This window comes from Oreochromis niloticus, linkage group LG3 (assembly GCF_001858045.2).
Source record: "Oreochromis niloticus isolate F11D_XX linkage group LG3, O_niloticus_UMD_NMBU, whole genome shotgun sequence".
Lineage (NCBI taxonomy): Eukaryota > Metazoa > Chordata > Actinopteri > Cichliformes > Cichlidae > Oreochromis > Oreochromis niloticus.
Window position 1 is genome coordinate 56,757,427 of NC_031967.2, and position 23,479 is coordinate 56,780,905.

Sequence of the window (23,479 nt, forward strand, 5' to 3'; positions counted from 1 at the left end):
TGTTAAAGTGAAATCAAAAATTTGACCTTTTAGTTAAACTCAGAAGTAAAAAATCTGAATCATATAAAGATTCGACTTGTCTGTTTGTTCTATTTATTTATGGTTGACATTTTCACTGTTAACTTCTAAAAGACAAAACTTTAAAAAAAAAATGAGACAAAGTCAGGAACAGACAGAAACCCCAGACAGCTCTGCCTTGGCAGTGAGGAACTAAGGTGGGTGAGGACATTTGTCCTGTGGATGCTGCATCAAAAGTAAAGGCAGCTGGAAAAATTGGCTGGACAGCATCAGCCTGCATTATAGCAGAAACAGAGCGCTGCGCTGATGGAGCTGATGAGACAGAGAGACAGGATCAGCAACTGAGGAGGTGGAGCTTTGTGGCTGAAATAACTGCATCGTTGGCCACAGAGCATGAGTGAGTCCTCAGACGATGGCATGAAATACTACCTTTAAAGGAAGCAGCCTGCAGTTTCTAACACCCTTCATCCCATGGCAAAGGAGTACAATCCATTTACAGAGTCTGTTAGAGGAAGGAACAATTTTCACTCTCATTGGTATTGTCTCACTGGTATTGTTAAGGAAAGAAGCAGGTAGTATTCAGTTAAGTCGAGATATTTGGGATTTTCTTCATGTGCATGAAATACAACCAGCACCATCAGTTCTCTCACAAGGCTTAACGCCACCTATGAACCTCGCCTCTGTCAGTGCACCCCAGGAAAGCTGTGGCTACAATGTAGCTTGCAATCACCAGTCTGTGAATGGGTGAATGACTGAATGTAGTGTAAAGCGCTTTGGGGTCCATTGGGATTAAGTAAAGCGCTATACAAATACAGGCCATTTACCATTTACCATGAAGCCACAAGTCGAGGAGGAAGCACCTGAAGGCATTTTCAATATAAAGCAAAATGAGATCACAGCAGCTCTCGTTTATCGTCTTTGCCCATGTGAGACGTGATGATATTAGATGGGAAAGTTTTTATACTGGCATTTAACCGTGGAGGGAAGCACTGGCAGAATTAAATTAGAGCAAAATGAATCTTGTTTCGGTGGAGCGTGTGAACGCATCATCCAGATGATTAGAAAGGTGCTGCATTCATTTTAAATCAGGAAAGCCGGGATGATGACGGATGAATCAGACACATTTCTGTGCAGTGGAAGTCAAACTGAAGTCACCTGGACAATGGTGCCAATGATTATTCCTGTCTTTAAAGGCTGAATGGCTGCTGAAAAGCTCGAACACACACAACAGGTGCCGAGAGGAGACAGGTGGGAGTGCAGAAGCAGAACAGCACATACAGGAACAACAGAACAAGAACAAAAACATAAGCCACATCTCAAAAAAGTCTAAAAGTCCACAACAGAAACAAAATGCTGGAATAAAGGCACAGGGACCACGACAGCGTAATTATTAAATGCAAAGTTAGAAGGAAAAAAATGAACAAAAGAGGAAAAGATGTGGCTGTGAAGACAGACTTCACAATCCAGCAGGAAGAAACAGCAACAAAAAGCTGAATAATGCACATCTGTGACTGCGTTCAATACTGGTAGTGACTTGGTTATAACAACTCATACAACAATATTTACTCAGACTTACTGAGTAAATAACTAATTCACATATTTGATAAGCCAAGCCAACTTTATTAATACAGTTCTTTAAAACAGCAAGTGCCGACCAAAGTTAAGAACAAAATAAAAACTGAAAATCATTTATGGGAAATCAGTTTAAGACAATATCAGCTGTCACACTGTGACCAATGAAAAGAGGTGGGTTTTAAGAAGGGACTCTTAATGTGAAGAAGATAAATAATAAATAAATTCAAATCTGTTTCATGCTTGGGGCTTTCACAGGGTGAGAAACCAGAAATACCAGAAATACCGATTGTTTCTCTTCTCACTATGTGTGAAGTTTATGTTAAAAATATGTTACACACAGTTGTGTTAATAATATATTAAAGAGTACAATATTTCTTATTTCTTTTCATTTTTTTTATTTTCCTTTGTTTGCTGTTTTTCTGAGTGCATGGACTAAAGTCATTACAAGTATATTTGGTGCATATTTAAACACACACAAAATCAGCAGTGCAAATGTTCACAAATCGTTCACGCCAAGTACAACATCCATTCACTGTCACAGAGCAGCACTAGTGTGAATGACTTAACTTCATCACGATGGTTCAAACAATAACTTAGTGTTAACATGAAAACAACAGTTATAATTTTGAGCAGCAGTGAACAGAAAAGTCTAAGTTTAGGATTTTTATCAGTGTTACACGCTTTTTTCTTCCTATTTATTTTGCAGGGTGGGATTGTTCAGTACACATTTGTTTGCATTTTTTAATTCATGTTTGATTTAGTTCACAGGGAGTAACAATCTCTCTAATTATATGAGCATCAGGGTATATCATGGCATAACAATAAAACAACTGTTTTCATTTCATTGTGGAGATGTTGGACATTTATCATGTCTAAAACATACAGTCTCAATGGGACCTTCTGGTAAAATAAAAGTAAATACATTATTATTATAAAAACTGTTAAAAACAGAGGATGACACAGATATTTTAATAAATTACTTTTAACAGTATTTTTCATATTAAATGTACTTTAGTGTTTACAGTAGACCTGCACATGTGCAAATATTGACTCTTTATCATTCAGTCAGTTTGTGTTGATGCAGAAAAGTGTTTAACTTCCTGGTTTGCACTTCTGTATAGTCATGCTGCCATCAGCACATCAGGAACTTCCTCATTTTTAAAGTTATTCATTGAACCTGATCAGAGATATTCACAGTTAGTTTCATCAGTTATTTTACCCAGTGCACAATACATTTCTTTAATTACTTATTTAAGGTTTTTTTTTTTTTTATTGGTGTTAAATAAATGTGGTGTTTTTCATGCCTTCATCCTCAAGCTTTGGGACATCTCAGTGTTCTGCAGCAGTTGTAACAAATAAAACCTTGACCTGATCACTGTTTCAGTCTGCAGTTCAAAGCGTTTTCCTCCAGCACTTCCCAAAGATTCCCACTTAAGAATAAAGGTCTGGACTCTGGTGGCCAATTTATGTGTGAAAACCATGAATCCCAGCTTTTACACTAAAGCTCAGGGCTGCACTAAATGCTGGTCATCTGTATGTTTTCAACAAACTTTTGCCATCTGTTTTTTTCCTCAAAATTTTGTAATATTAATCCAAAAAACACAAACAAAAGGAAAAAATAAGAAAACAATCAGAAAAATATCCTTTCACTCAAACCACAAACAGGCTAAGAGTGAAGTAGACAGTGTGTGTGTGTGGATGCATTTATGGCTCAATAAATGCATATGGGAATATTTTTTCAAGGTGCATTCAGTGACTGTGGTCCTGTTCTTGTGTTTTTACAGAGCTAAACAAATGTATTCAAATTTAGTCATTGTGAATTCCCCTGGTGGAGAAAAGCACCAGTGTGTTTCTGTCCATCAGAAACACACTGGTGGCTTTTTATTCAAAATGATATTATATATATTATATGAGTCAAGACCTCACTGAAGAGCCCGTATTAGAGGAGTTTGTGTTGCTGGGTGAAGGTGGTCTAATAAATTTGTTAAAAGCTGTGTATAAATAAATGTAATAAAATGTGTTTATGCTGAAACAACGTGCGTGTCAGTGCTTTAATTTTCCTAAAGAAAGCTTTTATATTTCTATAAGCGCTTCATTGCACTTCAGCTGAGTCCTCAGTAGGAAGCTTGACTGGACGTTGCTTCTTATGTTGAAGAATTTGTCGCTGTACCACAAAACCAATGGCAACAAGAGCAACAACAACAACAACAACAACAACAACAACAACAACGGGAGCAACAACCTGAAGAGTTGGAGGTCCAACCCTTTCAGCATCATCCATGTTTCCATCTGCATCTCCTTTTTCCATGACTCGTTTCTCTGACAAGATTTCATGTGTTGCAGCTGCAGAGAAAAGAGAAGTCACAGATGGAGAGAAACTGGATCATGAAGCTGGGAGGAAGTTTTCAGTTTGCATTTAATGAGCTCCACAAACTCACCTGTGACTGTGAGGTCAATGAAGTGACTGATCTCAGTGTGAACTCTTTTACTTCTCACAGGGTTCCTCACTGCTACGTGACACTCATACATTCCAGTGTCATTAAACGTGACGTTCTTCAGGATCAGAGAAACGTCTCCATCCTTCATCTCCGGGTCCCTCAGCTTCACTCGGCCATGAAAAGATGGATGTTGGTAGTTTTCATAGAAGCGTTTGTTCCTGTAGAAGTAGACGTAGCCGTCTGTGTTCAGGTCAGATCTGCTCCACTTCAGCACTGAGATTATTTCATCTGTGGAAATCTGACACTGGAGAGTGACGTCAGCTCCAAGCTTCATCTGAACATCCTGCTGAAGAGCTGAAGACATGAAAATGTTTTCGTTTCATAAAACTGTTAATTCATTACTAATCCCAAAGGAAATTAATAAATGATGGTTACCAGTTGCTCCCGCTCACAATAATAAAAGATTCACTCAGACAGAAGAAGGCAATCAAATAAAAAAAATATATTATTTATTTCATATTTTATACATATCTATATTTTACATATAGAAGCACGATCACAGTCGTGATCGTGCTTCTATATGAAAAATCATCTGTAAAGGCTTTTTACAAAGAAATTCAAACTCCACAGGAAGGAAACACTCCCTGCAGAGAACGCTGGCGTCTGGACTCATGCTCCCTCATATCACCTGTTGTTTTTTATTGTGAAAATAGGAGAAAAATTCATCTAATTAATTAGAGGCTTTTTAATTTATTAATCTCGATTAATCACATTTAATCGCACTAGAAATTCTGACCCAAAGCGCAAATGTTTTTTTGGTTGTTGTTTTTTTTCATTTAAAAGGCTTTTAGTGGGCAACAGAATCTAATAATTGACATGGACATGAATATTGTAAACTCAAGCTCTTAATTTCGGGTGGGGGGTGCGGGGGAAGCACTTAAACTGCATTTCAATGCAAAACAGAGAAACAAAAATAATATCCCTGGAGAAAATTGGGCAGATTTAACTATAAAGTGCTATTTTAAGTACATTTCCATTATCGTTTTGTCTTTAAATAATAATAATAATGATAACAATTTCAACATAAAGTGCAGTTTTTCAGAGGCATAAAAGGTTATTTGACCATCTTCACCTATAAACTCTTAGTAACCTTAGCTAAAATTATTTTGTATGAGGATCTGGTGTGGATCTACCACACCAGGCAAGACCCCAGGTGCAGGCTGTGTAAAAATGCCCCTGAGACAATCCAGCACATAACAGCAACAGTGGTGGCTAACCAACCGGACATAGTGGCGGTAGACAAACAGAAGGCGGCGGTCGTAGTGAAAGATGTAGCAATCCCGAATGAAAATCAGGAAGAAGAAATACCAAGGGCTCAGACAAGAGCTGGAGAAGATGTGGAGGGTGAAGGTAACAGTGGTCCCAGGTCCTTGGCACAGTGACTCCAAAGCTAGGTGAGTGACTCCAGCAGATCACGGGAACAACATCAGAGATCTCTGTCCAGAAGAGCGCAGTCCTGGAAACAGCTAAGATACTGCACAGTATCTATATTAAAAAAAATGCCCTCTCGCCCTCCCTGTGGGGGCGATCTATCCTTCAAGCTCGGGTCCTGTACCAGAGGCCTGGGAGCTTGAGGGTCCTGCGCAGTATCTTAGCTGTTCCCAGGACAGCGCAGGACCCTCAAGCTCCCAGGTCTAATTGGTACGTAACTCAGCTTTGTCACGATCTCTGCCTTCTATTGTTCTTTTATAGCATTGCAGGAAGTGTGGGCCTTAGTGGGTGGCCAGTAGCTTTGCAGCGCGGTCGTTAAGGATTTTCAATGCCACGCTAACAGAAGTGCTGCTGCTTTGCCTTTCACCGTCTGTTTCCGTTTGCGAGGGTTCTTTTTCCCTGCTGCTGCCAGCCTCTTAAGAGTGGACGTTGGCGTGGACAGCGGCTACATACATGCTGGCTACGGTAGGATGTTTTGTCAGAACACCGGCTACGAGAGTCGGGTGGCGTACATGTCGATTGACTGAACTATTAAACTAAAGGACGGCAATTTGGAGTATATACACATACACACACACACACACACACACACACACACACACACACACACACACAGAGAGAGAGAGAGAGAGAGATCTATATATGTATATATATAGAGAGAGAGAGAAGTTGTGGGAGTTAAAATATAATCATGTTCTGTTCACTCACCTGTTAACTCAGAAATTAGACACAAAAACAGAAGAATTTTAAAATAAGCCATGTTTAAGAGGAGGATAAAGTCCAAAGAGAAGCCGCAGCAAAGTCGCAAGTGAAACAGTGAGAGATTTCCTGCTAAGTGAAACTGATTTCCAAGTAAGCCTGTGGGTGGAACATTTAAAGGGAAATGTGTCAGTGCGTGGTGATGCTGGCTCTGACTCAGCTTTATGTGTTTCTAATGATCTTGTGTTCTAGTTTATTCTGATTATGTGTTCGGGTTCAGACTTTTCTGTTCTTAGGATTGTGGTTCTGTGCTCCCTGTGTTCTCGGTCTGTGCATTTCCTGTTTTATTTTGAAAGTCTGTATCTTATGTCAGTGTGTTCTCGTTTGTGCCCTCCCTGTCCTCTTTGTCCTTTTCACCTCTGGTATTTATGGCCTGCTCGCTGTCGTGCAGGCACATTTGCGATGTTCTTGAAATCTTCAGTAACTTTGGATATTTTGTCAATTTGGACCAGAACCTTTGAGAAATGCTTCCAGTATATTTTTTTAAGTCTATGACATGAAGTGCGGAAGCATTTCAAAAGGCAAAAGGAGCGTTCAACTTGATAATAGACAGGTGTTCCTAATAGAATGGCCACTGAGTGTATAACACCATAACTAAATCCACAGTATGGCCAGTATGGACATTTTGTGGTGGTGTAATAGCCCTCCACCAGAGGGCGCTTTAACACAATCAAATGTGTCTGTGATGCATTTGTCAGTTTTCTTTTAAAGACAGTTTCATCAGTATGCAGAAACTCCAACACACTGTACATGAAGACAGTTTATTAATGGAGTTTCCTTCATATCACCAAATCTTGATATACATCTATTAAAATAAGAGTTAGAATAGATCATAACCAGTGTTGGGCATGTTAGTTTGAAAAAGTAATTCAATTAGTTACTAGTTACTACTTCAAAAAAGTAACTGAGTTAGTAACTGAGTTACAATATTCTAAAAGTAATTAATTACTTGAAAAGTAACTATTGCGTTACTTTAAAAAAATGTTTAACCCTCTGGGGTCCAGGGTATAATTGGCCATTTTTAACTACTTTTGATTTTCCCTCCACATTTTACCTTTAAAAACTATTTACTTTGCCTTGTTTGGTATCATTCTTTTCAGCACAACCTCACGTGTCTGAATTTAGTTATGTTTTCATTTTGTCATACTGTATTAACACAATTGATCTAAAATCAGACAAAAAACATAAAATCAGAGTAGAAAAAGTTATATTTTTACTGTAACAACCACAAACATGTTTAATGAATCATATTTCATAACTTCAAATGCAAATATTAATTGTCAATTTTAAAATCCTTTGCACAAGTTTTGCAAACGACAAAGTTATTTGCACTCATTTAAATTTTACCCTTTTTAAAATAACCATTTCAAACTATTTACAGAACAATCAGCTGTTAAGATGCCACACAAATTATTTGTGCCACTCCAAAAAAATCATTTCTGTCCACTATAAAGGAGAACATCACAGCCTGATACCTGCAGGTCTGACAGCAGCAGGTGTATCACTGCTGTTTCTACCTGGAGACAGCAGTCGCCTCATTGTTCTGACACACAACACAAAACTATCCACAACACTACACACTAACTACACAAGACAACACATTAACTACACACTCCAAACACCCTAAACGTCACAAATGTCACATCTCAAAACTCACTCTCTCTCTCTCGCCGTCACTCCTTTCACCCTTTCTACAATGTTTGACACTTGTAGGTTGCGCTGCTGTCACTCTTCTGTCCCGTTCATCCCAAACCAGCTTGATGGGGTTTAAGTCTGGAGACTGTGCTGACCACTCCATGTTTTCAAGCTCACCATCTTGTTCTCTTTTCCTGAGGTAGTTCAGGCAAAGCTTGGGCTTGTGTTTTGGGTCATTCTCTGCAGGATGAACAACTGACCAACAACGTGCATAGCAGAGGGTACTGCATGGTGCTGTAGAATGCTGTGTAACCATCCTTTCGCCTACTCGATGGCGTACACAGATCCTGCACGATGAACCAAAGATTTCAGATTATAATTCATCAGTCAAAGACCTATAATTTAAGTGTTATGATAGTCTGTCTCTCCTCCAATGTTAATTGCTTTTTCTCACCATTTTCTGTAGCAACAAGGACAATGCTGTTCCCCTGATGCTCACGCCATGGTACACCACTGTTCCAGCACTGCTTTTATGCAGACAGAGGGGGTTGTGGGTAATCCAGAAACATTGGACCACCTGTAAGAATTGATTATAATTAATGAGCTTAATTGAAACAATTAATCTTAAAGTACAATGAAGCAACCGAAATGACAAAATAAACACAGAGAAAAAGACACAATCAATGTATTAGTCATTTAAGTTTTATGTATACTAAGATTAAGACAAAGATTATTATATTTTCTTTTTATATATTAAAATCACATCAGTGTCAGTCTGCCTTCATTCTGTCAAGCTGACAAACAAAGCAGAGTTAAAGTCCTCAAACTCTCCTCAGGCCTGTAGTCCTGACCCCAAACACACTTCCAGTGTGTATAGCACCAAATCATAACAACAATTGCATCAGTGTGCTTTATAAGGCTATAATAAGGTAAAGACTCTACCATAATATCACCATGGTAACTTGTGCTGTGAACATAACCTGTTCTGGAGCCGATTAGAAATCCACAGGTATGAAATCACCACCTTGTGCCATCCCCGCCCACTTATCAACCAGTCAACATCCACTTCTAGCACCACGCAGTCAGGATTGTGGAGGACTGCATGGAGACACGTCTCACATAAGTGATCCCCCCCCCACTCCCCGACCTTGGATGGAGATATTTGCTTCCACAGAAAGATGTAAGGCAAAAAAAAGGTGTGTATTATTAGGTTGACAGCTGCACATTAGAGCTCTTAATTAACGCTTTCTGTCCCACAGCCTGACAAAGGAGACGTGGAAATCTCTGCAGTTTGTCCCAAAGGGAAATTAAATCGATCAATTAAAAAGCCGTTTCTTTTGCTCTCTTCTTTCTTCTGGATGGCAACCTGCCCTACAGCACAAGTTAGCATGGCGACTCACCCCAGTAAGAAGGGAACCACCTTCGTGGTACAGAAAACCTGGGGTAGACCTGCATGTACACCCTTAGTCCTACAGAGCAAATCATGTCTTCTCCTCCATCATCAGTTATCAGGAGAGCAGACAGTCAAAGTACAAGAACTCAAACAAACACAGAGATTCTACTTACAGAGCAGACACAGCACAGATGTTTCCTTCATCATCCTTCTCACTCATTTGAGCTTTTTTTCATTTCTCTCACTGACACCAAGTAAAGCCCGCCCTCTTCCTCTGAGCACCTCCTCTGAGCACCTTTCTGTTGGTACAAAAACAGTATATATATATTTAACAGGTTTTTATTTCCTTAAAACATTTTGAATTAAAACCTGGGAGAAGAGAAAAAGTTGATTTTCCAACAGAAAGTTCTTACTTTCTAGGACAGTGACTCAAACTTAGAGTACAGATAAACATACTCAGTCATGTACGGCATGTGCACAACAACTCAGTTTACTTGGTAAGTTGCATGTCTGCAGAACACAAATATGTGAAGACATAAAATAAGCCAAGCTGTGGATATCTTTGCTGAAGGAAAATACAGAAAACAGCACTGCAATATGAATGAGCCGATTTCTGACGAGGAGGATGATAGAGAGCATCAACCAGAGGACACAGACACATCTGATGAGTCTGATGAGGAGGTCACAGGTGCTGAAGCTGCTCCTGCTGAAATATAGAAATCCAAAAGTTTTATCTCTTGGAGTGCAGCACCTCCTGGCAGCAGTTCCCCTGGCAGGGGAACTGCTGCAAATATCATCACACTGTCCCTGAATATTGAATATTAAATCTTCTATATCAATAATTCATCGTTGATGTTACATTATTTATATCATTTCAATGTATTCTTCATTACACATATTTACATTGTTCAAAATATACTCTTTAAATAATTGTCATATTATTAAAATCAGGATTGTTCTGGTAAATTTACATTTATGTAGATTTTCCTATATGAAAGTATTAACCCGTGTTCTTAATATAGTGTCCTATTAATATATTTGGTACCATGTATTTACAACATTTTAATATGTATGCAGTGTAAGTTACATGAATCTATTTGCCATGTCCAACAGGATTAGGTGAGGACAGTTCAGGTAAGAATGCTGTGCTGACATTATAACAGAAGGGTCACAATCATGGCCACAGCAAAGATGAAGACGAGGCTCAATCCATATCAAATACAAACAATATTTAAAGTGACCTACTGACTCTTAAACGTGTAACTTTATTCAGTAAAAACTGTTTATTCTACCAGTGTTCTAATAAAATAAGTTGTGACATTAATAAATAAACAGTTGCTGAGGACTCGTTGGTGCAGCTAAGGACTAATGTCCTAAAGCAGGGGTGTCGAAATCCAGGCCTCGAGGGCCGGTGTCCCTGCAGGTTTTAGATGTGTCCTTGAACCAACACAGCTGATTTAAATGTCTAAATTACCTCTTCAACATGTCTTGCAGTTCTCCAGAGGCCTGGTAATGAACTAATCATTTGATTCAGGTGTGTTGACACAGGGTGGGATCCAAAACCTGCAGGACACCGGCCCTCGAGGCCTGGAGTTTGACACCCCTGCCCTAAAGAGTAATATAGTACACTCCTTCCTGAGACGACTGAAGAAGGTGCGCCTCCACAAACTCATCCTTAACACCTTCTACAGAGGCTCCATAGAGAGCATCCTAACCAGCTGCATCACAGTCTCTATGGAAACTGTCACACGTCCGACCGCAGAGCCGCAGAGCATTGTGGGAACCGCTGAGCACATTATTGGCAGCTCTCTGCCCCGTCTGCAGGATATTTACACTAGGGATGCAACGATACCAATTTTTTCAAACCGATCCGATACCGATACTTGGATCTGAGTACTTGCCGATACCGAGTACAAAAACCGATACTTCTACCACACACAAGTTAAACTTAACCAGTAGTAAAGAAACGACCCCACACAACTCTTTAACACAAACGAAACGTTTACTGAACGTAAGGGCAGAGACAAATACTGTACAACACATCCCTTTTTTAAACTCAAATGATATTCCAATTCCTTAACCAAATGAAATACACTGTATAAATGACATAATTCCCTTTCAAATTATATTAAACAACCCAACTTATGTTATCACCTTTTGGTAAGTGACTCACTAATATACACTCCAAAACACGTTATATAAATCCACTAAACATAAAATATTCACACATGGGCCCCACACACACTCACATTCACACTTGTTGCAGGCCTGTTTGTTGCTCACGCCGGACGATGGAGAAAAATCCTCTTCTCCCCAGTAAGAGCACAAAAGTCTGACTTACAGTTCAGCTGATCGGTAGGTCGCCGTTCACCAGTCCCACACTAAATCCACTCCCTGCGGACCCGATGCTGTCTCTGCTACAGCGCGTTAGCGAGTCACTGTCCAGCTCTCTGACAGTCCATAGCGGCTGCCTCCGAGGCGCAGCCAAGCAGTCCGGGCTAGCCTGTAGCCTCGGCGGTCGTAGCTGGAAATACAGCACGGTGGTGCGACCATTGAAACAAAAAGTCGCTTCACCCACACTCTGTTGTGAAGCTCTCACACGGTCAGCTTTCTAGCCACACACTCTTTTGTGCTGGTTAACCTCAGTAAAACTAGCCGAGTCTCTCACTTTGGTTCAGCTAACCTCGTGCATCTCCCCATGCAACGTCCCGTTTTATGCTACCTTCACAGGCCTCCAGAAAATTAGAACTCTGAAAAATATTTTAACTCCCTTCAGAGTTACATACCATAAAATAATACTTTTATGATTAACGTAACAGTTTGATTGCTCTAATTACCTGTATTTACCTTGCGACATATTACAGGGCAAATTATATTCAGGGTAGAGTTACATCACATAACATCAACTGTGAACACCTTATGTTACCGTGGCGTTTAAGTCCATGGGAATTATGAGTATCGGTTCATGGTATCGGTTAACTTTTACGAGTACGAGTACGCACACATTTTACAGTATCGGCACCGATACCCGATACCAGTATCGGTATCGGTGCATCCCTAATTTACACCTCACACTATTGCTGTTCGATATAACGATATATACTGGATGACGATATAAAAACATCTATCGTTTAATTTAACGCTATTGTTTGTTTCATGGTGTCACAAAATAAAGTGTTTATGGCAATATTTTTTCATGGTTTTGATGGTCACTGTAGTGGCTATATTAATTTGTTAAAGTTCTCTCTTTCTCTTATATTTAATATAACCACACTACGGACAAGCAGCAGGGGGGCCAAGTTTACAGAGGACATCAGTGCAGCAGGCACAGTCCTACTGATACTGCTGCTGTTGTTTTAATTATAACACAAAACTCTATCACATTATTCAATCTGGCCTAATCAGAGTTCATAAACCGCACTCTGTTCAGGTGTGAGCCCTCTTATTGGAGCACACCACCTGATGTTTGAGTAAAAGGGAATTTTCCTTCTTTTGGTTTAATATTAGAAAATGATTGTTACCTCAGTAGTAGCATCACACACCATCTGATACTTATTGGTTATCTATTAGTCAGGAAAAATGTTTGTTGTATGTTAAGATTAAGACTAGGATTATTATATTTTCTTTTTTAGACATTAAAAAAAACCCTTCAATGTCAGTCGGCCTTCATCCTTTCAAGCTGACAAATAACCCAGAGTTGAGTTGAATTCCTCCTCTGAACTCAGTAGTCCTGCAGACCTGAAGCAGGATTTGGTCTAACCTCAGAGTTAACTACAAAAGGTCATTCACTGCTTACCAGCATATATTCAATTCATTTTTAGGTTTATAATTTCAAATAACAACAGCGGTTTCCTTAAGGCACTCTTAAAGAGTGCCTTTAAGGCACCCTAAAATAATATCATCAACACAGTAACTTGTGCTGTGAACTCTTCTGGATTCAGTTATGTTCCAGATTATAGATCAACAGGGATGAAATCATCGCCTCCTGATTAATCAGTTCTCCAAAAGTTAGCGTCACCATTCCTGGAAGATCCCTTGGACCACTTTGTAGACCACTGGGTCTAAATCTTCTATTTAGCTTCTAACATCTCCGCATTTCCTTCGTAATTCAATTTTACCATTTTTTGTATCATTTTCTCTTTTTGATGGCTGCAAACAATTTTACTGTTAGGGTTGATTCTGACAAGTCTGTTAACTCACACAGCTTTCTATATAAACTTCAAATAAGCTGAATTACATTAGTGTAACAGCTGCTTTCAGTTTTATTGACCAAAGCACTTGAAATGCCAACACATTGATTCAGCACTAAACTGCTGATTTTCGTCATATCTTTCTGTATTTTCGTGGCCTGCGACGTTAGTTTGCTTTATTGAAACAGACGTGTGGCTTCAGGTTATTTTTTCCATTGTGATTGCAATATAACAAGTTGCTTATATTATTGAAGGGTCATATAAGGAACTGATTTGGTGCTATATAATTACAATTAATTACAATTAAATTGAAATGAATCTAATCCCCATGTGCAATTTCACTGCAGGTCTTAATGCTCAAACCCAACTTTTTGATCAAATATGATTTTTTTGTCTGCTTGTTCACACTACAAATAAAATGTGACAGCAAATGCGCTCCTGTGTGAACCCTCAAAGTGGCCCGCATGCGCAAAAGACGTCACACACGTGCTCTGTTTAGATCCAGACCAAACAGTATTGTTTGACTGATGGCCCTCAATATAAAGACTTGTTTCGGACTTTACGTTTCCCAATTTTGCTTTAAGTTATAAAGTTATTTTGTTCTTTACATATGGCCTAATAATGATCCTTATTGCTGTTTTACAGAGGAGCGGTGCTTCAAAGGATAGTTGCAGATTTCAGTTTCTTCACGTTTCTCCAATGTTGTCTTCCCAACAGTTTCACTAACATCTACACTGGATGGCCAGGAAGCGTTCACGATGTCTTCTCCGGTGCTGATAATTGGCGTCCGTCTTGTGTCAGTGACGTAAAAGACGGATTTACTGCGACATGACCGTTCAAACAGCAGTCGCTTTCTAAAACATCAGATATGTATCGGATTCAGTACCACATACGAAAATGACCGAGATCGGATTTGAAAATATCAGATTTGTGCTGTTCACACACTGTCATACCATGATCGGATATGGGTCGCATAGGGTCAAAAAAGTTGGACTTGATTCCTCTGCAGTGTGAACGTAGCCTTACTTTCCGGAGAAAATCAGTAACGCCCAAATTTAGAAATCAATTAAAAAAAAAAAAAAAAGAGCTCAAACATCTTCAACAAAATACAAATCTTTAGCACAACATGTTAATTGGTACACGTGTTGTGAATGGGAGTTAAATTTGAAGACAATTTGCAGACGCACAGGAACGTAAACATAATATTACAGTTTGTTTTGATATCAGCTACAAACTGGATTCCAAAAAAGTTGGGGCACTAAACAAATTGTGAATAAAAACTGAATGCAATGATGTGGAGATGGCAAATGTCAATAGTCCATTCAGAATAGAACGTAGACGAGAGATCAAAAGTTTAATCTGAGAAAATGTATCATTTTAAAGGAAAAATATGTTGATTCAAAATTTCACGGTGTCAACAAATCCCAAAAAAGTTGGGACAAGTAGCAATAAGAGGCTGGAAAAAGTAAATTTGAGCATAACGAAGAGCTGGAAGACCAATTAACACTAATTAGGTTAATTGGCAACATGATTGGGTATAAAAAGAGCTTCTCAGAGTGGCAGTGTCTCTCAGAAGCCAAGATGGTTAGAGGATCACCAATTCCCACAATGTTGCGCAGAAAGATAGTGGAGCAATATCAGAAAGGTGTTACCCAGCGAAAAATTGCAAACACTTTGCAGTTATCATCATCAACTGTGCATTAGGGCTGCCACAAACGATTATTTTGATAGTCGACTAGTCACCGATTATTTTTGCGATTAGTCGACTAATCGGATCATGCATCCATTGGACGTAAAACGTACAGCTTATTGCACCAGCAGCATCTGCTCTTATATAACATTAGCTTACAGTTTTAAGTGTTTAGGGTATGTGCTAACTAAAAATAAAGACAAGATGATAGTTTATTAAATTTAATGAGATTTACAGATTGTTTCGGTAAAGTTTAATAAACTCCTTGCTATCTAAAATATAACGGGACACCGGAGTATATTCTCACACTTCTGATAATCAGTTGTCTGCTTGACGTTTATTCAGCTGTGTAAAAACTATAACTTTAATCTCAGCCAAACCGATTTACTCAGGAACAAATAAAATACTAAAAAAAAGGCCAAACAATAACATTTTTAAGTTATCGAAGTGACTTATATATGTTTAACCTGAGTAGCGAAAGACGGTGGTGGGTTTGAAAACGATTTGCCGGGAGTCCGGTGTTCTCACGGGCTCTAGTGAGCCTTGCCCCCGGCTAGCTATCGAGCTAGTGGGTAACAGACGTCTCCGAAAACATCGGAGCGCTTTTGAAAATATGCGGTGTCTTGATAAACTGAGCAGATATTTGAGGTTTACACAGCTACATGAAAATATGTTAAACGTTTATTTTGTGACCCAGAAAGATTAATAAGAGTAATATTAAAACTAACTAGCTGCCACCATTGTTGAAAACTGAGCAGGGCCGCGCTATGAATTCTGGGACACTGCTTCTTCTTCTTCTTCTTCGGAGTGTAACGGCAGCTGGCATCCTTGTACATGCAGTGCTGCCATCTTCTGTTTCAGTCCGTTATTACACTCTTAAATCCTACTACTTATTCCTGCGTCTTTTGGGATCTTACAAAGCTTCAAACGACGCGTCGACTATTAAATCAGTCGTCGACGATTTTGATAGTCGACGTAATCGTGACTAGTCGACTAATCGTGGCAGCCCTACTGTGCATAACATCATCCGAAGAGTCAGAGAATCTGGAACAATCTCTGTGCGTAAGGGTCAAGGGCGTAAACCCATACTGGACGCCCGTGATCTCCGGGCCCTTAAACGACACTGCACCACAAACAGGAATGCTACTGTAAAGGAAATCACAGAATGGGCTCAGGAATACTTCCAGAAACCATTGACAGTGAACACAATCCACCGTGCCATCCGCCGTTGCCAGCTGAAACTCTACAGTGCAAAGAAGCCATTTCTAAGCAAGATCCACAAGCTCAGGCGTTTTCACTGGGTTAAGGGATCATGTAAAATGGAGTGTGGCAAAATGGAAGACTGTTCTGTGGTCAGACGAGTCACGGTTCGAAGTTCTTTTTGGAAATGTGGGACGCCATGTCATCCGAACCAAAGAGGACAAGGACAACCCAAGTTGTTATCAACGCTCAGTTCAGAAGCCTGCGTCTCTGATGGTATGGGGTTGCATGAGTGCGTGTGGCATGGGCAGCTTGCATGTCTGGAAAGGCACCATCAATGCAGAAAAATATATTCAGGTTCTAGAACAACATATGCTCCCATCCAGACGTCATCTCTCTCAGGGAAGACCCTGCATTTTTCAACAAGATAATGCCAGACCACATTCTGCATCAATCACAACATCATGGCTGCGTAGGAGAAGGATCTGGGTACTGAAATGGCCAGTCTGCAGTCCAGATCTTTCGCATCATAAAGAGGAAGGTGCGACAAAGAAGGCCCAAGACAATTGAACAGTTAGAGGCCTGTATTAGACACGAATGGGAGAGCATTCCTATTGCTAAACTTGAGAAACTGGTCTCCTCAGTGCCCAGACGTCTGTTGAGTGTTGTAAGAAGAAGGGGAGATACCACACAGTGGTGAAAATGGCCTTGTCCCAACTTTTTGGGGATTTGTTGACACCATGACATTTTGAATCACCATATTGGGGTTTGAATGTAAAGCTTAAATATAAAAACATAGTCTGCGTACATTTTAGGAATGAGGTAATCAAGTACACTGTAAGGGTACTGTTTTAGAATCATATGTTAATGCATTTAGAATAACAAGACTATGCAAATTGTTGTTAAAAGCTACAGATCAGGGAAACACAAAGACTTTAGAGCCAATTAAATTTATAAAAAAAAACAAAACAAAACAAAAAAAAAAAACACACACTCCTACTCTCCCTGCAAAGGTCCAAGGGATCTTCTGGGAATGGTGACACTGTTTTCTGGAGAACTGATTGTTCAATAGATAGTGATCTCATACCTGTTCATCTCTAATCTGGATTTTAACCTGCCCTACAACACAAGTTACCATGGCGATTTAAGGAGAGAATCATTGACATAGTAAAGATGGGTGACCAGCATCTACACCTGTCCTACTGAGCAAATCATGCAAGCAAATCTTCTCCTCCATCATCAGTTACCAGGAGAGCAGACAGTCAAAGTACAAAATTTCAAACACAGAGATTCTACTTACAGAGCAGACACAGCACAGATGTTTCCTTCATCGTCCTTCTCACTCATTTGAGCTTTTTTTCATTTCTCTCACTGACACCAAGTAAAGCCCGCCCTCTTCCTCTGAGCACCAGCTTTTCTATTGGTACAAAAACAGTGTTGGTAAGATAAACTATATAAAAGATATATCACACTGCAGTACTTTTTAATTCCCTTAAAACACTCAAAGACAAAAGGTTCTCTCTCTCTCTTTTTTTAAATGCTCTTGGTTTGACAACAGTGACTATGGCTTATTTAAAAAAAACGATCTGACACGTCTACTAAACTTCCCCAGTAAACATTATCATTATTTAACAAATCAGGTGGCGATTTTTGTTAACATCTATTAGTGGCTGAAAAAAGTGGAAAGAAGCAGTGACACGGACATGTTAGTGTTCGCCAACGTCATTTTGTCATACCTCTTAAACATTACCTGGTCGCTTTTATAAGAATTTGAAATGAGAGAAAAGTTTCTGCTCAGTGTTTGTTTTATACTCTCACATTATCCATTCTAATAAAACAAAAGACTCAGTGTGAATTAATAGGTTACAAATCTGTGTTATTTAACTTCATGTCTGAAGTGAAATCTTCATGTTAAATCTTTATGTTTGAAGTTAAATCTAAATAAATTAATAAAACTTGATCTTGACTTTTTCCCCCCCAAACCCCATGCAGGACTTCTGAAACAAACATGTGATCAGTAACAAAAAAAACGCACAACAACAACGCCCACCTAGCCAGTGTACAGGGTGTGCCTCAGACCGGTACACCCTCTGTGAACAGACCGGCTAATGATCATCGCGTTCTTGCAGTCTCAGTTTGTTGGGTTAACCGCACCATCCTTGGACGTTTATTACCATGATCTTGAGATCCTCAGAATTTAACCACAAGATGGGGAATCACTCTCTCTTATTCGGCCTGGTTCTCGGTGTCTTACTTCCCTTGTTTACAGGTGAGATCCGTCGAAGCAGCTATGTCTTTTGCGGGCTTAACCATCAACTGCATCCGTGATTGTCTTTTACAGTTTTCTTGGTCTGAATTTGGATTGAACCGCCTTTACTGTAACCCAGCCACGGTGGGTGGGGGGCGCAGCAATCCAGTGTACTCCTGTAATCGCTAGCAGCTCATACTAGTGTGTTAGCATTAGCATCAGGTGTCTGACAATATGACCGAGCTAGCTCCGGCTACAGCTAACTAGCACTGAACAAAGCGGAGCCCAACACGGACATTAACACGAAGAAATCGCTAATTAGCTACAGCTAATTAGCAGTTAACCGTCTAGACACTGGGCTCAATACATTCACTAGCCGTAATCGGAGATCGAGACGAGTATTAATACCAGTGTTGGGTAAGTTACTTTAAATTAGTAACTTAGTTACATTACTAGTTACTTCCATCAAAAGTAACTCAGTTACTTCAAGTTACTCGTTACTTTCAAAGTAACTAGTTACTAGGGAAAGTAACTTTGGTTTTACTCAGAATTCTCTTGTTAATGTGTTGCTTCTGTAACTGGATACCCAGCCAGATTGCCAGTCTTCTAGCTTGCTTACTTGCCACAAGTGCACTGTGTCACCTACCAACAGAAAGGAAAAAATAATGTGCACATTTCCACGAGAGAAATCCCACGCCTGGACCGTCGTTGACCGCCGCCATGATTCTAGCCTGCTTTTTACATCCAACACAAAAACTGCAGTCGTGGTGCTTTTGATTGTACTCAGAACTTGGAGATTCTGCCTTCTGAACAGGAAGATGTAGGTAACACCAGACTGCAGATGAGCTGCATACAGAGCTGGACTGGGACAAAAAAATCGTCCCGGGCATTTTGACTAGAGACCAGCCCACCATTATAGGAAAAATCATAAAGCCTTTGAATGAAAATAAACACTGTTGTGACAGTGATGTACACTGTTCTGATGGTATATATGTATCAATCTATCAATTGTTTGTTGTAAGACTCAGATAATTATTTATTAAAAGCGAGACATTTTAAATGAGAATAATAAAGAAAACTATTTCCTTGTGCCCCCCTTTCCCTGTTAATGCCCTACCTGGCCCCCTGGCAACACTTTGCTAGACCCGCCCCTGCACAGTTACCAGCTGTCTGCTACTTAGAAAAGGATCCTGGTGTTATTTGTCTCTCAGAAACAGTTCATAACTTCCCTTCAACTCATTCATGTCACCTAAAAGGTAAACCTGTTTCTCCATCACCTGTTCAGCTCTGATGATTCAGTAAGGACATCTCCTGGTTTCATCTGCATGTTTCCCTCTCACCAGATAACCAAACCGATATCATGACCAGCAGCTTTACAGCTGTGGCTCCAGCAAACATCAGCTGATACTAGAAATTAATATTAAATAAATTCTAACAACAGCTGATCAAGCTTAAACGTGCTGCTGTTGTTTAACGCGACATCCGCTGGTTTCCTCTTTCTGGCGCAAAGTGGGCGATAAATAAACAAGAGAGAAAAGCCGATCAGCTGATCATTGATCAGTTTCGTGATTGAAGTAGAAACAGGAGAGAATGAGAGAAGAAGAGGCAGCTGTGCAGCTTCAGCTTTGTGTCTTTTTCATTGTAGCTGAAGTCCGGGACAAACTGTGTTCCTTTTCACCTCAGTACGAAACACGTAATATTTTCTCTGAATACCAGACGATTCTGTTTTTTACGGGACGGTTGGCAACTCTAATAATTAACCGTATGAACAAAATAAAGTTCAACATCAGTAACATAGCACCCACCCAGCTGTATAGAAACTCCGTCATGCTAGCTAGCACGCAGTACGAAAATGTCAGCATACCGAAAATAAACTCCACCTAAACTTGGTTTATATCTGACTCAGATAGACTGCAGGTCATAACTTCTTACCTGAAGTTCAGTTCACCTGACACGCGGACCGGCGGCCGCTTCGGGTCTCTCCTCTTGCCTCTCTTTTCCTTCATCCACCTGCTGGCCTCCACCACTTGCTAATGTTATTGAATCTGTGGAAGCTCCGCGATATCCACCACACGAAGTAACGAGTAACGAGCCTATCTAAATCCCAGTAACGAGTAACGCGTTCCTGATTTTGGCATAATAACTAGTTACCGTGCTCGTTACCACAATAATAACGTAGTTACTGTAACGCGTTACTTAATAACGCGTTAGTCCCAACACTGATTAATACTGAACAGCCATACCTAACAAGTGCTGTTCCTTGGCGGAGGGGGTTAGCCCCGGCTAACTAATGCCAGCGAGTCAGCACGGGCTAAAGCTAATTGGAGCTACACGGATGCAGCTGCTGTCAGGGCCATCACTGTTTGGTCTTACTAGTCATCCGCTGCTACATTTTTCGTAGTCCAAGATCGAGACGAGTATTAATACCACTCGCTGTAATCGGAGACGGACGCTGGTATTTAAACCAGGCAAAAACGCCCCCCAGCAGTAGCAGCTGGTTAGCTTAGGCTCCAGTTAACTGTTATAAATCACCAAAAATCCTAAATGTAACGTTCTGTCTATTCTATTTGCCCTTTGCACACTTCCTGTTCTATAACAATATAAACAGAATACAACCAGCTGGCAACCAGTTGAGTCAAGTGTCCTCAAGTTGTGCTCATTGACAAAGACTCATTCAGGCTGATGATGTCATGTTAGAAATCTGCCTGCATTTATAAGTGTAAATTTTCTGACATAGTATTTTATTCTATCTTGTATAGTATGTTATTCTTTTCATCTTATTATCTTCCATTGTTTTTCTTAATTTCAACAATCTTTCTGAGAGTGTCTGCATCAGAAAAAGTCCAAGCTGTTACAGTTTGCAGAAAGGCTGCCTCCTATCAGGCGAGATCAGTATTACCACAGAATATGAAAATGAGCAACATCATGAACAAAGTGGCGCAGATCATGTAAATGTTAATAGTAACTGCAGTTTCCATTTTGTGCCATAAGCTGCTGATATATTTAGAGTTTTTTTAAACAGTTTATTAAACTCACAACTGAACATCACACTGGTGGAATAAAAAAAAATCTATTAACTGATTCAGTGTAAGCTCAGGTTTCACGCATGTTTTTCTCTCTGACAACAACACAGCAGTTCAGATCAGTGAATAAAGCAAAACCAATATGCTTTGGATATCAGGGAATAGTCTAACACACTAACACAGACTAACTAAAAACTGATCTTATTCGCTACAGATTAGGCAGAAAGAAGTCACTGTTTGTGCAACGCTTACATGAATGAATTGAGCAGAGCTTTCAGTTGTGCTTTACATCATCAAAATTACTGAGGGAGATGAACTGTGGTTTGTGTCGACTCAGTGTGAGGACTCTGCAGCGGCAGCTTTGAGTCATAAGTAAATTACAGGTTAGACACTTGATCCTGTTAGCTTGAAAAAAACTGAATGTGTAGATGTTACTCAACATAACGTTTTTTTCACACGTTATTGTCGTTATTTGCTGTCGTAGTTTAAACACCGCGGACATCCTGTTAAAGACTCCGGTCGTTCAGTCTCAGGGCAACGATCTTCCCTAGCAATCCTCCTAAGCACCACATTGATTACAAAATTACGTTTTTATTTAAAAAAAACAAAGAAAAGGGACGCGCCCTTTCCGTGTTGCTAACACGGCCTGCTAGCTGTGGGGTAGGATTAGTTCAGTAACATGAGGAGAGTTCATGTTTAAACAGCCATTATAACTAAAGTAACTCACAACAGGCTGGCACAGGAAGACTAAAACATGACTTTTAACGTGTTTATCAGCTTCGTGGTCAAAATTACAACAACAAAAACCCTGTTTGTACTGTGAATAAGCTTTAACACGCCAGTGGTCTGTTCTGAAACACGGAAAATACAGTTGACAAAAGACTGATATTCTTTTAGATGACCTCCCTCCACACAGATTACAACTATGTAACTAGAGCACTAAAGAGGGAACACTTTTAATCCAAGGTTACGTCTTATTTCAAATACTTTAGGTATTAAAACTCTACAAGTCGATTAAATGTTACTGAGGATCAGGACAAAGGTGGCTGAACGAGCACCAACAGCCGCCATCTTACGTGTCTGAGTGCAGATTCAAATATAAAACCAGGCCTGAAACACAAGCTTCTTTTTACTCTGTGTATGTCTCTGTATGTAGTTTGAACATTTTCTCTGTGACTCGTCAGAGGTCATCAAATATTTGTAAGCTGAGTAAGCGCTGTAGGTGCGGGTTATTCAGACTCCGCCTGATAATTACTGAAATATATTCCTAATAAAAAGAGAAGCCGATGCCGTCTCCAGATACTGTTTCACCATCGCTCGGACCTGCTGGTTAAAATTTCTAGAAATAACACGTTTGTTCGGACTATTTGAACGAAAAAGGACTAAATAAAAGATGAATCCCTGTGTCTGCCTCGGGTTTAGCTGCTCGGTACTTAATTATTTATTCTTTAAATCGAGTTTTCAGCACAGATCAGTCCGTGAACGTCACTGCAGCAAAACACCATAATAATAACACAGAGCTTCTAATACATGTATGCCATATATGTTTATAAAAGAATAAATCTTACACATACAGCAAGCACACGGTAGTCTGTCCAGCTGAGCCTGCACTCCGTCGAGGCGCAAAACAGCACGCAGTCGGTCGGTCTAGTTCCGTAGGCGCCTGCGAGGCTCAGTACAAGTGGGTGGAGAAAGTGACGTGTCAAGAGGGGGGGGGGGGAAACCTGCGTGACTTGTCTGTTTCGAGAGCTTTGAGCAACACTTGACTTTTTGATATCTGTGCGTCTTACGCTTTATTTCACATTTACAGATCTGAGTA

At 39.9% G+C, this 23,479-nt stretch overlaps 1 protein-coding gene and 1 long non-coding RNA gene across 5 annotated transcripts in view; both read right to left on the reverse strand.

The window, feature by feature from the left end:
* LOC109201128 (myelin-oligodendrocyte glycoprotein) overlaps window positions 1-7,098 on the reverse strand; it is a 48,096-nt gene extending 40,998 nt beyond the window's left edge. The window contains exons 1-3 of one of the 2 annotated variants that reach the window (XM_019356686.2): window positions 6,231-7,091; window positions 4,032-4,385; window positions 3,836-3,936 (exon numbers count right to left, since the gene is read on the reverse strand). In XM_019356686.2, the coding sequence (XP_019212231.1) occupies window positions 3,836-3,936; window positions 4,032-4,385; window positions 6,231-6,282 (507 nt within the window). In that variant the 5' untranslated portion in view covers window positions 6,283-7,091. Of the gene's footprint in view, window positions 1-539; window positions 3,937-4,031; window positions 4,386-6,230 lie in introns of those variants that run through there. The other variant, XM_019356685.2, reaches the window with a different exon arrangement.
* Window positions 7,099-7,911: 813 nt separating this feature from the next.
* On the reverse strand, window positions 7,912-23,252 carry LOC102082746 (uncharacterized). 3 transcript variants are annotated; one of them, XR_003216835.1, is made up of 4 exons: window positions 23,235-23,252; window positions 9,483-9,608; window positions 8,371-8,493; window positions 7,912-8,263 (listed from the first exon to the last, which is right to left on the reverse strand). It is a non-coding gene; the product is annotated as an uncharacterized LOC102082746 (long non-coding RNA). The 3 variants fall into 3 exon arrangements; XR_003216834.1 differs by lacking the exon at window positions 23,235-23,252 and adding an exon at window positions 17,690-17,741; XR_002061135.2 differs by lacking the exons at window positions 9,483-9,608; window positions 23,235-23,252 and adding an exon at window positions 17,690-17,765.
* Window positions 23,253-23,479: the final 227 nt, after the last annotated feature.